Below are 16,787 nucleotides of genomic sequence, written 5' to 3' on the forward strand. Positions count from 1 at the left end.
ATTTTTATTAATTTGTAAATGAGCTGTTAAGATCTATGGGCCCGACATGGTTCTCCCAGAGAATCTGCCTCCAGAGATTATTTCAAATGAAAATGAGTGTTACCAGCATGAGACATGTAATGACTGACAGTTTGCTCTTCTGAGCTACAAGTCTCACAGTGGTAGCGCTTCCTTTCATTAAAAATAGGCTCTGTAGGAAGATTCTCATACAGATCTGAATGAGAATCTGCCTCCAGAGCTTATTGTAAATTAAAGGGGGAATTACCAGTGTGAGACATGCAATGACTGACGGTCTGCTCTCCTGATCTACATGTCTCACACTGGTAATGCCTCTTTTCTTTTAAAATCCGTTCTGGAGACAGATTCTTAAGGGGATCTATGTCCGGACCGTAGATCTTAACAGATCATTTACATATAAGAAAACCAGAGATTTCTCAGGAACCATGCACCAGATTGTAGAAATTAAGCTACCATTTTATTCATCTTTCTGTTCCCATATAAACTGCTTAGACTTACACTAAATTTAGGGAGAAAGCGGTGTTCACTGTATGTCAGAGCCTCCATTTCACATTGTCACATTTGATGGAAGAAATCGTGCTGAAGTCCTCGGCCTCTGATCTGTAGCTGTGCCTGTACTTCATACAAAGGTTACACATCTGAAGACATATATGTATTCCCTTAGTATAGACAAACCTTTTGACAACAGGCAATACTTTATTGTGGATTCTACAACTAACGAAAAAGGCTGACACCACAAATATTAGCATTCACACTTGGGCAGGAGTCTCCATTAAAATGACAGCCTTCAGGACGGAAACAAAATGGACCCGATTTGAGTAAGAGTATGTGCACACAATAAGTGTTTGGTGCAGAAGTTTCTGCATCTCTTGGCAGGAAAAACGCAGCTTTAAATATGTGCTTTTTTGCCTCATTTTTTACATATACTGTTTTCCAAATTATTATGCAAATAATATTTCCTCATATTTTCTCTAAATTACCTATCTGAATTGCAGTCATTGTTATTTTCCAGTCATCTACTATTCTAGTATAATTGCAATGTTTTGGAACAAACTGCCTATGAAACCAGTATCTTTTTTAAAAAAATAAACACTCAAAATGCATGTTCCAAATTATTATGCACAGCAGAGTTTTCAACCTTTTTTTTTTATTTTGAACAAAAAAATGGTCAATTGTGAAGTTATAAGCATTATCAGCTTATTACAAAATGAAATCAAACAGTTTTCAAGTGAAACTTTATTCTAGGTGATGTTACATTTGCACATAGGACCCCTTGTTCGAAAGAAGTTTCTGAACTCTCTCGTCCATTGAATTTGTCAGTTTTTGGATGGTTTCTGCTTCAATTGTTTTGTATGTGGACAGAATACCCTCCCAGAACTGTTGCTTAGATGTGAACTGCCTCCCGCCATCATAGACACTCCTTTTGATGATGCTCCAGAGGTTCTCAATGGGGTTGAGGTCAGGGGAAGACTGTGGCCACACCATAAGTTTGTCCTCTTTTATGCCCATAGCAGCCAGAGATGCAGATGTGTTTTTTGCAGCATGAGACGGTGCATTATCATGCATGAAAATGATCTTGCTACGGAAAGCACGGTTCTTCCTCTTGAACCATGGCAGGAAGTGTTGTTTTAGAAATTCCACATAGATTATGGAGTTCATCTTTACCCCCTTCAGGGATCATAAAGGGGCCGACAATCTCTCTCCCCATGATTCCAGCCCAAAACATTACTCCACCTCCTCCTTGTTGGTGCCTTAGCCATGTTTTCATGGGGTGTCCATCAACCAGCCATCCTCCACTCCATCCATCTGGACCATCGAGCGTTGCACGGCACTCATCGGTGAACAAAACAGTTTGGAAGTCAGTCTTCATGTATCGTTTGGCCCACTGGAGCCGTTTCTGCTTGTTGCAGTGGATAGAGGTGGTCGACAGGATGGCTTGCGCACAGCTGCAAACCTCTGAAGGACCCTGCAACTTGTTGTTCTGGGGACGTTGGAGGCACCAGCAGCTTCAAAAACTTGTCTGCTGCTATGACAAGGCATTTTTGCAGCTGCTCTTTTAACCTTACGCAATTGCCTGTTGGAAAGAGTCCTCAATTTTTCCTTATCAGCACGCACACGTGTGTGCTGGGAATCAGCTACATACTACTTGATTGTGCGATGATCATGATGAAGTGTCTTGGCAATGTTGATTGTAGTCATGCCTTGACCTAAATACTCCACATCCTTTTTCTTTCTCATTTTGGCAAAAAATGTAGGCTGCTTAATAATGTGGAACAGCCTTCTTAAGTAGTCTTGCCTTTATTTGGACACACCTGCCAAACTAATTTGCACAGGTATCTGCAATTGCTTTCAGTGATATAAAGAGCCCTGACACACATCACCATCAATGAGTTTAAATGACAAACAAAAAAATTCTAACCTTATCACTCCTAAACTCTTTGTGCATAATAATTTGGAACACAGTGTATGTTTGGTTTTTTTTCTCATATTTTTCCCCAATTATTAACATGGCTAAAATCTCCAGCAAAAGTACTAAAAGAATTGACATGCTGCAGATTTACGGTAAATCTGCAAGTCACAAATAAGCAACATGTGCATGACACTTCAGGAATCTCATTCTCTTTGCTGGCATCGGGAAAGCCTTCAGGTTTTGTGACAAATTCTCAGAAAAGAAACCCGCAACAAAAATGCAACGTGCGCTCATAGCCTACATGGATACAGTCTGTCGTTGTTGGGATTCCTTATGAGATAGCTGTGTTTTTTGGGGGGTTACATTTTTCTGTTCCTATAATGAAACAGAAAAATAGAATTCTAACTCTACTGGCATCCTAGGATAATGTGTTCTATACCAATATGGGCAATTTAATGTTCCTAAGGGGCCACATGAGAGACCATGAGAGGGTCGAACCAACAGGCCGAATAAAATTCTATTTAATATTATTATTATTATTGCTGTTAATATTATTACTATTATTATTTTACCTCTTAATCTTGAGCAGAGTTTAGTTTGTTGACTAGCTGATACTGTTAATACTATATCTTACAATAGGACTTAAAGTAACATATTTTTATCGTGCTGGTAAGGGACCATTGATATTGGGCCCCCCCCCAGCCTAAAAATCGCAGACGGCAGCCGCCCTGAGAAGGCAAATCTATTAGATGCGCCATTCTGGCACTTTGCCTGACTCTTCCCACTTGCCATGTAGCAGTGGCAATTGGGGTTCATGTCTGTGGGGGTGATGTCTGGTGACATCAAGCCCACGGCTTAATAATGGAAAGGTGTCTATAAGACACGTATCCATTACTAATCCTATTGTTATGTTGTGAATAGTGACACAGCCAGAATAAAGTCCTTTATTTGAAATAAAACAAATCATATCCTTTTTTTAAAAAAAATAGTAAGCACAGTTATACTCCCCTAATGCCCATCGAAGCCCTCATCTCCTGTAATAAAGCAAAAATAAAATACAACCATATCCTTCACCTCTCCTTAGTTCTGTCCCACGCCGTAATCCATGTCTGGGGATAAATAGTTTTCAACCCGGACGGTGTCGAGATGTGACCGTCCAAGATGCAACAATATAAAGGTGACCTCAAACTCACAGATATGAACCCCACTTGCTACTGCCAACAGGGCAAGTGGGAAGAGTCGGGCAAAACGCGAGAATTAACCCCATATCTGCAGATTAATAGCATTTTTTCTGGTTACAGGTTCCCTTTAAGTGTGTTGTATGCCCTACTATTTCCACCATATTATATAGAATCCTACACCCTCATCAGTTAACTCCTTTTCATTATCAGCTGTAAGCTAACATATCTTTTTTTTATCCCTTAGCTCCTCAAAGAAACTTTGAAATTGCTTTTAAAATGTTTGATCTGAATGGAGATGGAGAAGTCGACATGGAAGAGTTTGAGCAGGTGAGTCAGTGTTTCTTCCATGTTTAACAAACTATTTTAGCTGTATTGTCCATTTTTTTGACCATACATTATTATTACCATGTATACTCTTCCAGAACATGCAGTTAATTTAATGAAAGTGCTCTATAATAACCCAGTAGTATGACTTTATGTAACGTAATCACCGAAATTTTATAAACCGACATAGGAGCGCCCAAAAAAATCTTTTATTTTTAATATGGTTTTATTTATTATCATGCTGCTAACATAAACTATTAGCTTGTCTATTGTGTTGTTCACTCTGGTTTTAATGTTTTAACCACATCCAACACACAGTAACTTCTGACAGGTACTCCTGTTTCACTCGAGGTATCATATTCGATGAAAAGAACAATCTATTCAGTTTTCTGCTGCTATGATAAACCATCATCGTTTAAATGGAAGATGGCATCATGTCATGTCATGGGTCGTTTGTTGTAGTGGATGTGATGATTAGGGTTATTTTTTGAGTTGTATTAAAGGATCAATCAGTGATTCTTGTTCAGCTTCATACAGATTCAGTTAACCCCTTCCTGACTGGGCTATTTTTTTTCTTCTTTTTATTGTTTTGGCGCTTTCATTTTTTTCCTTCCCCTCTTCCAAGAGCCTAACTTTTTTTCCATCCACATAGCCGTATAAGAACTTGTTTTTTTTTGCGGAACAAGTTATAATTTTGATTGGCACCGTTAATATTATCAAGTGATGCACTGAAAAGTAAAACAAATAGAATTCCAAGCGTGTTGAAATTGCAAAAAAAAGTGCAATTCCAATATTTTTTGGGGGGGTCTATTTACCATGTTCACTTTATGGTACTGCTGACTTGGCAATATGATTCTCCAGGTCAATACGATTACGCAGACACCAAACATGTATAGTTTTTTATTAAGTGGTGAAAAAAAGGAAATTTGTAAATGTAAATACAGAAATTTGCGTATGATGCCGTTTTCAAAAATACGAAACGTTTTTCATTTGTGGAATATGGAGCTGTGTCAGGGATTATGTTTTGTGCCCTAGATTAACATTTACATGTTTTTGGTATATGAAGTCTTTTTCAATGCCATGTAGTTTGTATTATTATTGTTATTACTGTTGTTGTTATTTTTAGAGCACCTTTGATTCCATGGTTCTGTACATGAGAAGTTGTTGCATACAAAATACGAATCTAAATAGCAGTGAACAAGCTACCAATGACAGACTGTTGCAGAAAGGAGAGACCCTTTTTTCCAGGCTTACATTCTACAGGATAATGAGGAAGCAGACAGTAGGGTAGGGGGTTGCAGCAGCTCTGGTGGTGATGAAGTGGCAGTGTGGTCATTGCAGGTTGTAAGCTTTCTTGAAGAGGTGGGTTTTTCAAGTTCCGTCTGAAGATTGAGTGTGGCGGATAATCGGATGCGTTGCGGCACAGAATTCCAGGATGGGGTATAACCAGGAGAAGCCTTAGAGGCGATTGCGTAAGGAACGTATGAGTGTGGAGGAGAGGAGGTCTAGGGAGGACCGGAGGTTGCGTGTTTGAAGATCTAGTGAGATCTGTACAGAAATATGTGAAGGAGACCGATAATGGATGACTTTGTTACAGTTAGGTGGGAGTTTATGAATAGTTATTAATTTCAGTATTTCTAGCATTTCTTGCACTTTATTGCTTCATACCCTAGGCTACTGTGTACAGTATTTCTGTAGTCTCTCAAGGCTTATATAGTGTCCCTTTATTGAAGCTTTCCCTGACATTTTACATATATACTTTTTATGTAAAGTTTTAATAACTGTTGCATGAATTTCTCATGTCTGGGGATTACACACCCCTTTTCCCCAGTCTGTAAGTATTGTATATTTAGTGATATGTTGTCCATCTAATTAGAATTTTTAGGACGACCATGAATAATAAGTAAGCATTACAACATTGTATTTTACTCTTCACTTCTATTGAGGTGAGCAAAATGCCATAATAAAAAAGTTTAGCCCGATTGCGTAGTTAACGGGCACCTTAGGCTGGTTTCACACTTGCGTTTTTTGCCGCTGCGTTTTAGCGCTAAAAAACGCATGCGTTTTTTTTCTATACTTAACATTAAAAACGCATGCTTTCTTTGCATGCGATTTGACGTGTTTTTGGCAACGCATGCGTTTTTTTATGCTTGCGTTTTGTTGCAGAAATGCAACCTGTAGTAATTTCTAGCGGCGTTTTTTTGCCGCAAAAAAAGCATGCCTTTTTCGCGGCAAAAAAATGTATTGCTGTCTATGTAAACGCATGCGTTTTTAAGCACATGTGTTTGCATGCGTTTTTAAACGCATGCGTTTCTATAGAAAAACACAAGAAAACCCTAACCCTAGGGTTACTAGGGATCCTAACCCTAAGGTTAGGATCCCTAGTAACCCTAGGGATCCTAACCCTAACCCTAGGGTTACTAGGGATCCTAACCCTAACCCTAAGATTAGGATCCCTAGTAACCCTAGGGATCCTAACCCTAACCCTTAGGGTTAGGGTTAGGATCCTAACCCTTAGGGTTAGGGTTAGGATCCCTAGGGTTAGGGTTAGGATCCCTAGGGTTACTAGGGATCTTAACCCTAACCCTAGCTATTTCTGTTTATAGTGGGTTTTCTAGTTGATTTTGATGATTGTCAGCTGTCACACACTTGTCAGCATGCGTTTAAAAAACGCAAACGCAGGAAAAAACGCATGTAAACGCGGCAAAATGCCGCATTTTTTTTTCTGCATGCAAAAACGCATGCGTCTAAAAAACGCAGCGTTTGCACGAGTTTACATGCGGTTTTTCACCACATGCGTTTTTTTTTAAAACGCTGCGTTTTTAAACGCAAATGTGAAACCAGCCTTATCTGTATTCTAAGAGCATTTGTTGATCAGTGGAGGAGCTTTCCTCTGATGGAGTCTCTACTGTACGTATTGATTGCACCGATTACCATTATTGATCCAGCCAGTGTGTTGCACATATTAATGTTGGCTGCCCCACATGATGTGCCTGGTCATGACTAATGAAACGGTGACTCTGCATTTTGTTTTCTTGAGTATTAACTCCTAGCCAATTCTCAGGTCCGAAGATTGTGTTTGACTAGGAAAACGTGCCAATCATTAGAGTAAATTAAATATTATTGGTTACTTAGACGGCAACCGTTATTATAACATTTTTCAATCATGTTGCGGTCACCCAGGCGGAGGTAAGATCCGTGTGTTCCAACTGTCCTGGTTTCTACTGATTAGACTCTTGGGTGATCTAAAGTAGAATGAAAATGTACTCTTCTGGACTGGTCCCCTACACATTTACAGCAAAAGCTAACCTCAGTGGTAGATTAAAGTCCTTAAAGAAGCACTCCCATCAACGTTTTTTATCCTCTTAATGGGGCTGTCCTGTATAAACCGCTAAGTCTGCAGTCACTCTGTGTGACTTCAGACTTATGAATTCTCCCAGCGCATGTGCTGTGCACTGCTGGAGTTTTCTGATTTCTGATCTGGGACTGGCGGGTATGTATGAGTTATGCATGTTCCCGACAAAATTCTGTGTTGTGGGCTTGGCTTCGCTGCATTTGTATAGAGCGAGGCCGCACCCACTAGGATTTATAAGTCTGCAGTCAAACTCCGTGGCTGCAGACTTATCGATTTTTAGACCAGACACCCCCTTAAATATATTAGTCATCATATTATGTATCACTGCGTACTTGTAATTTCTCATTTTGCCTTTCTACCCAGCTAATTCTTCTCTTTTCTATGCTCGGTGTAGAAACAGGAAACCTCTTGTCCCTGCAGAAGTCATTCTTTCCTCAACTCTTGACCCAGATGTTCCACTCCTTCCCTTGCTATTGCCTTTTACAGTGATGACTCACACAGGAATGAGACTTCCTGTTTCTACATATAGCTTAGTCTACGTTCACATTAGCATTCGGCGCCGCAGCGTCGGGCGCCGCAGCGTCGCCGCATGCGTCATTCGCCCCTATATTTAACATGGGGGCGCATGGACATGCGTTGTGCTGCGTTTTGCGACGCATGCGTTTTTTTGGCCGCAAGCGTTGGGCGCAGAAAACACAGCAAGTTTCATTTTTTTTGCGTCCAACTTTCGGCAAAAAAGAACGCATGCGTCGCAAAACGCAGCGTTTTAGCGTGCGTTTTGTTGCGTTTTTGTTTGCGTTATGCGTTGCGTCGCCGATGCTGCGGCGCACAACGCAAATGTGATCGTAGCCTAAAAAGGATTGAGCCAATCCGTTATTAATCATGTGATGTCATAAACTTAATGGCAAAGAGAAGAATTAACTGCGTAGTAGGGCAAAATGAGCAATTGTAAGTACACAGTGCTATATAATATGATGATTGCAATATATTAAGAGGAGGAAAATGTTGATGGACATGCTTCATTAGCTTTCATTGCATTGGTATTCTCAAAAGTTTCTGTAATTTATAAAAAGTTTAGGCAGCTTTAAATGGAGGAAATAAACGTTAGGACATTTTGGACATCCTGTTCTTGCAGAATCAGTGGATAAAAATGCAATACATATTTTTTTCATTGTATTTTTATATTCTCTTTTTAAGTCTTCCATTTCTTTTATGGGTGAGATAAGAAACCTTTAGTCATTGTAAAACACGTTGTACAGGTTTTTTGATGTGAACTTTTATCTTTTTCATTGATATAGTACACCCAGAATATTTTAGTAAATCAATAACAAAACATGACATTTTGTTAAAGGATGCTGTTATGGCCCATCACTTACAGGTTTTATGAGTCACATTAGCTTGCTGAACATTTTGCACTTTAAAGGGAAAATATTTGAGTTGCTGGCATGCTTCAAAATATCATTTTCCCAATTAAAGCCAACTCTTAAAATCCCATTAGGTCTGTCTGTGCCCCTTCAATTCATGTGTTGCTTTAATTAATAACCCTATAATCTTTGAAGATGATTTAAACAATGTCCTTTTATTCTTCCGACTCCTCTGGAATCTTCAGATAGATAATATAATGATTTCAGTAAGGCCGTGTTCACATGTTCAGTATTTGGTCAGTATTTTACCTCAGTATTTGTAAGCCGGAACCAGGAGTGGGTGATAAATGCAGAAGTGGTGCATATGTTTCTATTATACTTTTCCTCTGATTGTTCCACTCCTGGTTTTGGCTTACAAATACTGATGTAAAATACTGACCAAATACTGAAGGTGTGATTGTGGGCTAAAAGTATTACATCATTGGAAGGGTGTATCAATGTGAACAGGCTGAGGAGCTGAACCCACTCCACACTGTGTAGGTGCCTGCTGTCTTATACAGCCACCACCTACCTCTAACAGCAGCAATCAGAGATGGCTCCAAATGCTCCTATTTAACCATATAAATGCAGCAGCCAATCTCTGACAGCGGCAGTTTAACTCCTTTTATGAAGTCCTAATTTTCATCATACCAACAGTTGAATAAAAGGCAACTGTAGTAATTCATTTTTGAGCTCCTTGTCACTTTTCTTGAATCTGCAATGCTCGAATAAGGGGTTGAAGATTGTGTCCCGATAAATTCGCTACATACAGATTAAAATTGTAAGTATTAACATGTTTAAAGTACCACTTCAGCATATTGTTTTATTGCCGCGCTGAAATGGTGCTACTAATTTTGAGTTCCTCGCCTCTAGTATTGTACTTACCATACGCTGTTGTCTGCGCTGTTGCGGTCGGTCTTCAACAGTTTGTGACCTTCTGGATCAGTCCAGTGTTTGTTGGGTAATCCGGACATCAGAACTCAATATAAGTCTATGAGAGCCAGAACGAGCTACTCGTAGACTTACATTGCAAACTTGTGACCGTTACCTCTTACCTCTCGCCAGTCAAAGGTTGCTCTCACAAAATGACGGCGCAGGACCAGAGTGGTGGCTGGTAAGTATAGTAATGGGGACAGTGAACGTAGATTAATTAGACCACTCGAGCGCTGAAATAATAATGATAAAAAATGTTGGTGTGATGCTTTAAACAAATCCTTAATATGTAGGTAAAAAACCTGGTACTCTAGTATAGTTCCCCTAATTCCTAGACCACTCTTCATGCTGTAAAATGGCTGATATTTTTTCAGACTAGTCTCCGCACACTAATATTTGGTTGCATAATTGTTGCCTTGTCCATTGAATAGCAAAGCTACACTATGCACACTGTGGAGGACATTTGCAAAGTTAGTCACCAAAATTCTGGCACAATTTGAGCCAAAACATGGCCTTGAGTGACTGTCTTAGACACTCTGCGTCTTGCCTGACAAGTGTGTGTGGCTCCATTGGAAAGGTGTATTGTTTAGCAGATAGAGGCATTACATAAAAGGGGTTCTCCAAGAATTTGATAAAATGGGCCCCCATCACATTTCAAATTTCATGGCTGGTTGCAGTTTAAATGCACACTGCTCGAGGCATGTATCTCAATGACAGAAGAGCGTTATAGTAAACACACATACCTCACTCAGGCGCCATTCCAGAACTGTGATAGGAGTACAAAAAAATCTTCTTCTTTGCGGTGACTGAGGCAAAGGATTTTTTTTCAACCAACTTAGTTCTCTGTGTGTAGTCAGTCTCTGTGCCCTGCTATACAAATGTCATTATGACCCAGCAGCATGGGGATAGAAATAAGCATAGAGGGGGATTTAGCAGGAGAAAATAAATCCTTTTGGGCTTAAAGAGTAGAACCTTTCTCTTCTCATGTCACAGCCCTGTTCCATGGCTGACTGAAGTATGTGTGTTTACTATACTAATCTCTTGTCAGTTTAGACCAGTGTTTCCCAAACTCCAGTCCTCACGGACCCCACGGGTCATGTTTTCAGATTTCCTTAGTATTGTGCAAGTAGTGGAAGTATCATCAAGGCATCAGGAATTGTCTCACCTGTGCAACGCTGTGGAAAACCTGAAATCATGACCAGTGGGATCCGTGAGGACTGAAGCTTGGGAAACACTGGTTTAGACACACATCTCGACCTGTGAAATCATCAATAGCGTAGGAGGCATAACCCTTAGGGAATAGTATATCTTGTATAGGGTGCTATTTCCCTTTGAACCAACCACCAAACTCCTGTAAGACTGTAGCAGATAGGAAGGAACTGTAAACCAATGGCATGGTCACATACTTTAAATAGGATTTGCTATGAATAGCTCATATCCACTGATTACACCGCAATAAGTACAGAAATAATTATCTTTTCAGGTATAACACCTTTAATCAGACCTGTAACCAATGGTCAATGCTTGCTGGATATATAATTGGGTACGGCTTGCCCTGTTTATAAGGAATCCCACCACATACCCTGGGCCTCTCTAACATATGTACATTACTTGCACGTCTGATGAAGGATGTTATACTCATTACTTATTTCGGTACCTAATGCGGTGTAATACTTACAATAAATCCTATTTAAGGCATCTATACATAATATTTGGTGTGCTGTCTGCTACGTCTCAAGCTTTGCCTCTTCAGACTGCTACCCATCCTGACACGTGACTCGGATGGGTTGCAGTTTGACATGGGAGACCGGGACCATTTGTCATATTCTTAGAGAACCCTTTTAATGTGCAACACCATGCACCAAAAAATGTTCCAAAATTTGGAAGTAAAGTTCTGGGATAAAGTAAGCCATTTATTAGGTGTATAAAATTGGAATGGACAGTGCACCTGATTTATTAAACTGCATTCACCGCTCTCCTAAATCTAGCACATTTTAAGTCTGTTTGCTCTAAGTGTTAGATTGTTAGACTGTTGATAAATATGCCCCAGTGTTTTGTAGATTGAGACCTTGTCCTTTAGTTCTTGATTGGTCCATCCATGAGCAAGGGGACGGTCTTTGACTTGAAAGAGAACGATGTCGCTGTTCCCGGCAGGTGACATGACTTGTGTAAGTGCAGACTGCAGCTTATTGTTTTGTCAGATTGGATGACTGCTCTGACAGAATATTGATGAGCTGCAACCTGAACGTGACACAACAGTATCACGTCATTTCCCAGGAACAGTGGCACCGGCGTTGGAACTGTACCATTTTGGGAGGTTGACTATACACAGTTATTTTAAGTAAGGTATTAACTTGATAAATCTGGCATGTCCATCAGTGGTAAACCCCTTTAACTTATATGGGTTTTAATAAATTTCTCTTTCAGTCCAATGTTGCAAAATGACAACCTAAATAAGCCGAAAACCAAAAGGTGTAAACTTCAAAAATGTTTGTATACTGTTTTAATCTTTCTTTTATTAAGCCGTGTCCTATACATTTTCTGGGTGTGGTTGAGCAATTTGTTGTGCATGAAGTTATATTTTTCTTTTTTTAGGTAATTGCCCTATGTAATTTCTAGAGATATCTACTCTATTGGCGTTGATACCAATTGCCGGTCATTTGATTTCCTGTTCACACAGGGAGGCGAAAGTTGTCTAATTGCTTATACCGCATGGGAAACAGTGTAAAAAAATGTAAAAAATCAATTGTTCTCCTACTGTTGATTTGTTCGCTCCGCTTCCCAAATATCGCAGTAAGGCTCGTCTCCCATTCATTTTGCTCTCTACGCTGAGCGCTTACATCAGGGTCTCCGTGTAAATCTCTGAAATACAAGATTCAGACACAGACTGCCGGGGCCCTGAACAAATGGGGGGCCCACTGGTGGCCGGGACACCATGGAGCCCTGGCCGCTCCCCCAGCAGCTTCGGAACTACTTCAGCTCAGCCATCACTTAAACAAACATGGTCGCGCGCAGTGCACTCTGCAGCTGTAGTAATGACGCGGCCGGTTAGACACACAAGCAAAGTTTAACGCACAGTGCCGTCCGACCGCATCATTTACTAGCAGACAGAGCTGTAGGGTGCACTGTGTGCGGCCATGTCTGACGGCCATCAAACAGCGTGCCCTCCATAGCCACATACCAGAACAGCCTGATGAACGACAAGCTAGGGGGAGGTGAGTGAGGCTTGTGTCTGTGTATGCATGTATGATGTGTATATCTGTGTGTATATCAGTGTGTATGACTGTATATATTTATGTATTTTTGTGTATTTGTCTACTGTGTGTGTGCATGTCTGCTTACTGTGTGTGTGTGCATGTCTACGTACTGTATGTGCGTGCTTGTCTGCGTACTGTATGTGCATGTCTGCGTACTGTATGTGTGTGCATGTCTGCGTACTGTATGTGCATGTCTGCGTACTGTATGTGTGTGCATGTCTGCGTACTGTATGTGCATGTCTGCGAACTGTATGTGTGTGCATGTCTGCGTACTGTGTGTGCATGTCTGCGTACTGTATGTGTGTGCATGTCTGCGTACTGTATGTGCATGTCTGCATACTGTATGTGTGTGCATGTCTGCGTACTGTGTGTGTGCATGTCTGCGTACTGTATGTGTGTGCATGTCTGTGTACTGTATGTGCATGTCTGCGTACTGTATGTGTGCATGTCTGTGTACTGTGTGTGTGCATGTGTGTGTGCATGTCTGTGTACTGTATGTGCATGTCTGCGTACTGTATGTGTGCATGTGTGCGTACTGTATGTGTGTGCATGTCTGTGTACTGTGTGTGCGCATGTCTGCGTACTGTATGTGTGTGCATGTCTGCGTACTGTATGTGCATGTCTGCGTACTGTATGTGTGTGCATGTCTGCGTACTGTGTGTGTGCATGTCTGCGTACTGTATGTGTGTGCATGTCTGCGTACTGTATGTGCATGTCTGCGTACTGTATGTGTGCATGTCTGCGTACTGTGTGTGTGCATGTGTGTGTGCATGTCTGTGTACTGTATGTGCATGTCTGCGTACTGTATGTGTGCATGTGTGCGTACTGTATGTGTGCATGTCTGCGTACTGTATGTGTGTGCTTGTCTGCGTACTGTATGTGCATGTCTACGTACTGTATGTGTGTGCATGTATGCGTACTGTATGTGTGTGCATGTCTGCGTACTGTGTGTGTGTGTGCATGTCTGCGTACCGTGTGTGTGTATGTCTGCGTACTGTATGTTTTATGCATGTCTGCGTACTGTGTGTGTGCATGTGTGTGTGCATGTCTGCGTACTGTGTTTGTGTATGTTTACGTATTGTATGTGTACATGTCTGCGTATTGTGTGTGTGTGTGCATGTCTGCGTATTTTGTGTGTGCAGATCTGCCTATGTGAAGGATGAGGGGGAAAGCTAGGCCCTGTGAAGTATATCTATATTTCTCCTCCGTATCTGTGCATCATGAATCGTGGTATTTGGGCCCACTGAGACTCTTTTGCCCGGGGCCCACAAAAACCTGGAGCCGGCCCTGTTCAGACGGAACCTCCAGCGGAAGATTACCTACAATGAGGCCGATGGAGGCACTGTGGACACTTTCTGGCAGCATATGATCTTGCGGTTTCCGTCTTTTTTGAGGCGTGGATAAAAGCACAGTCCATTACAGTTTTGTGTACCTTTTGAAAAGGACATCGCTGAAGAGAGGCCAGACAGAGTCTATATAGTGAATGCATCCATCTGGGTTTCATCTGAATCACGTCACTCGGAGATGTAGATGTAAATCCCAATGTAAGTGCTCAGCGTAGAGCGCCAGATGAATGTGATCCCAAATATTATGTAAAATGTTCCCAGCAAAAACTTCCATCCAAAAAGAAGCAAATCCACACTTGGGTCCATCATCTGTTAATGTAAATATAGGGGGCTTCCACGTTACTGGTAGTACAAAGGCTCTGGAAAAGTGCTATAATTTCCAAAATGGGGGCACTTGAGGGGGATTCTCCTCTTTTAGCACTTAGGGTCTCTGTATATGGCGTCAACAAACTATTCTAGCAAAATCTACGATCTAGAAGGGAAAGAGTGCTTCGTCCCTCTGAGTCTCACAGTATGGCTAAGCAGTACTATACAGCCACATATGGGGTATTTCCACATTCAGCAGAAAATGTGGGACACATTTTGGTGCCATTGTATCCATTTCCTACTGTAAAAATGTAAAATCTGGGGCTAAAATTAATTTTGGTGGTAAAAATTTAATATTTTTTCTCTTCACTGCCCAATGGTATAAAATTCTGTGACACACTTGTGGTGTCAATATGATTAGTTCACCAGTAGATGATTTAATTTGAGAAGTGTAGTTTGTAAAATGGGGTTACTTATGGGGGAGTTCTGCTGTTCTAGCATCTCAGAGGCTCTACCAATGTGGCATGGCACCCTCAAACTATCTCAGCAAAATCTTAACTCCAATATGGCTCTTCCCTTCTGAGATTTGCACTGTGCCTCAAAAGTAGTTTTCTTTTTTATAAATTCTTTATTTGTCAAAGAAACAATAAACAATACAACGATAAAATAGATTTTCTCTTGTCTTTTTATGCATGTGAAAACAGTCTTAACAGACGCTAAAGACAATGAGTCAAATAATTGTGAAAAAAGAAAAGGTAAGGGGTTGGGTGAGAAGGGGTTGGAAAGCGCATAAATGGAACAGGGGAGAAGGAAAAGGAAGGTTCTGGGGAAGGGAACAAGAAGAGGAAAAAACATATAAGTTCAAAAACAGAAAATAACTATTGGCATGGTTACATACAGTTGAAAATAGGTATTACCATGATGCATGAAAAGCTTTCTGGCAAAACAATATGCTAAGGGCAGGTAAGAGCACTGTCTTCCCTAAATTTTTTCCAGGGAGCCCATATGGACAAGTGTGAGTCATGGTTAGAGACCTCCCAACTCGACAACTCCTCGAGTCGTGAGATTTGATCAACTTTAGTGTACCATTCCGACACAGTGGGGGGAGAAGTGTCCCTCCAATGTAGCGCAATCAGGTGTTTCGCTGCACTCACCAGGAGAGGGAGCAGGCCATGTTTCTTTGGTAAATAATTAGCGGATGGAGAGGAGAGCCTCCGCCGCCCTAAGGTTTGACTTAATTAAGTCTAGTTTCTTGAGAATATAGTTAATTTCTTCCCAGACATGTCTTATTTTGGGGCAGTCCCAGAATATATGGGTATGGTGACCTACCGAGTTTAGGCATCTCCAGCAGACTTCATTATCAGCTAATCCTCTCTGGAAGAGCTTTGTTGGGGTTAAGTGCCATCTAGTCAGGATTTTGTATGCATTCTCCTGCAAAAGTATACATCTAGAGAATCCCCTAGCACTAGATAACATCCTAGAAATTTGATCTTCTGAGAAAGAGGTCCCAAGTTCTATTTCCCATGAGTGTATAAATGAGGGTTTGTTTGGTAAGGAAGGGGCGGAGAGGTGAGAATATATGCGGGATATAATGTTAAGTCTTGGGAGCGGAAATTTAGTTAGGGTACTGTCACACAGTGCAATTTTGATCGCTACGACGGCACGATCCGTGACGTCGCAGCGTCGTATGATTATCGCTCCAGCGTCGTAGACTGCGGTCACACTTTGCAATCACGGCGCTGGAGCGATGCCGAAGTCCCCGGGTAACCAGGGTAAACATCGGGTTACTAAGCGCAGGGCCGCGCTTAGTAACCCGATGTTTACCCTGGTTACCAGCGTAAACGTAAAAAAAACAAACAGTACATACTTACATTTCGGTGTCTGTCCCCGGCGTTCTGCTTCTCTGCACTGTGTAAGCACCATAGCCGGAAAGCAGAGCGGTGATGTCACCGCTGTGCTCGCTTTCCGGCCGGCAGGCGCTCACAGTGCAGAGAAGCTGAGACGCCGGAGGACAGACACCGGAATGTGAGTATGTACTGTTTGTTTTTTTTACGTTTACGCTGGTAACCAGGGTAAACATCGGGTTACTAAGCGCGGCCCTGCGCTTAGTTACCCGATGTTTACCCTGGTTACAAGCGAACACATCGCTGGATCGGTGTCACACACAACGATCTAGCGATGTCAGCGGGTGATCAAGCGACGAAAGAAAGTTCCAAACGATCTGCTACGACGTACGATTCTCAGCAGGGTCCCT

At 41.4% G+C, this 16,787-nt stretch overlaps 1 protein-coding gene across 1 annotated transcript in view; it reads left to right on the top strand.

Moving 5' to 3' along the window:
* The window catches only part of MICU1 (mitochondrial calcium uptake 1), a 294,629-nt gene that overhangs the window by 167,766 nt on the left and 110,076 nt on the right, over positions 1–16,787 (top strand). Inside the window, exon 7 of the mRNA XM_077259125.1 lies at positions 3,854–3,936. Coding sequence (XP_077115240.1) covers positions 3,854–3,936 — 83 coding nt within the window. The remainder of the gene's footprint in view (positions 1–3,853; positions 3,937–16,787) is intronic.

This window comes from Ranitomeya variabilis, chromosome 4 (assembly GCF_051348905.1).
Source record: "Ranitomeya variabilis isolate aRanVar5 chromosome 4, aRanVar5.hap1, whole genome shotgun sequence".
Lineage (NCBI taxonomy): Eukaryota > Metazoa > Chordata > Amphibia > Anura > Dendrobatidae > Ranitomeya > Ranitomeya variabilis.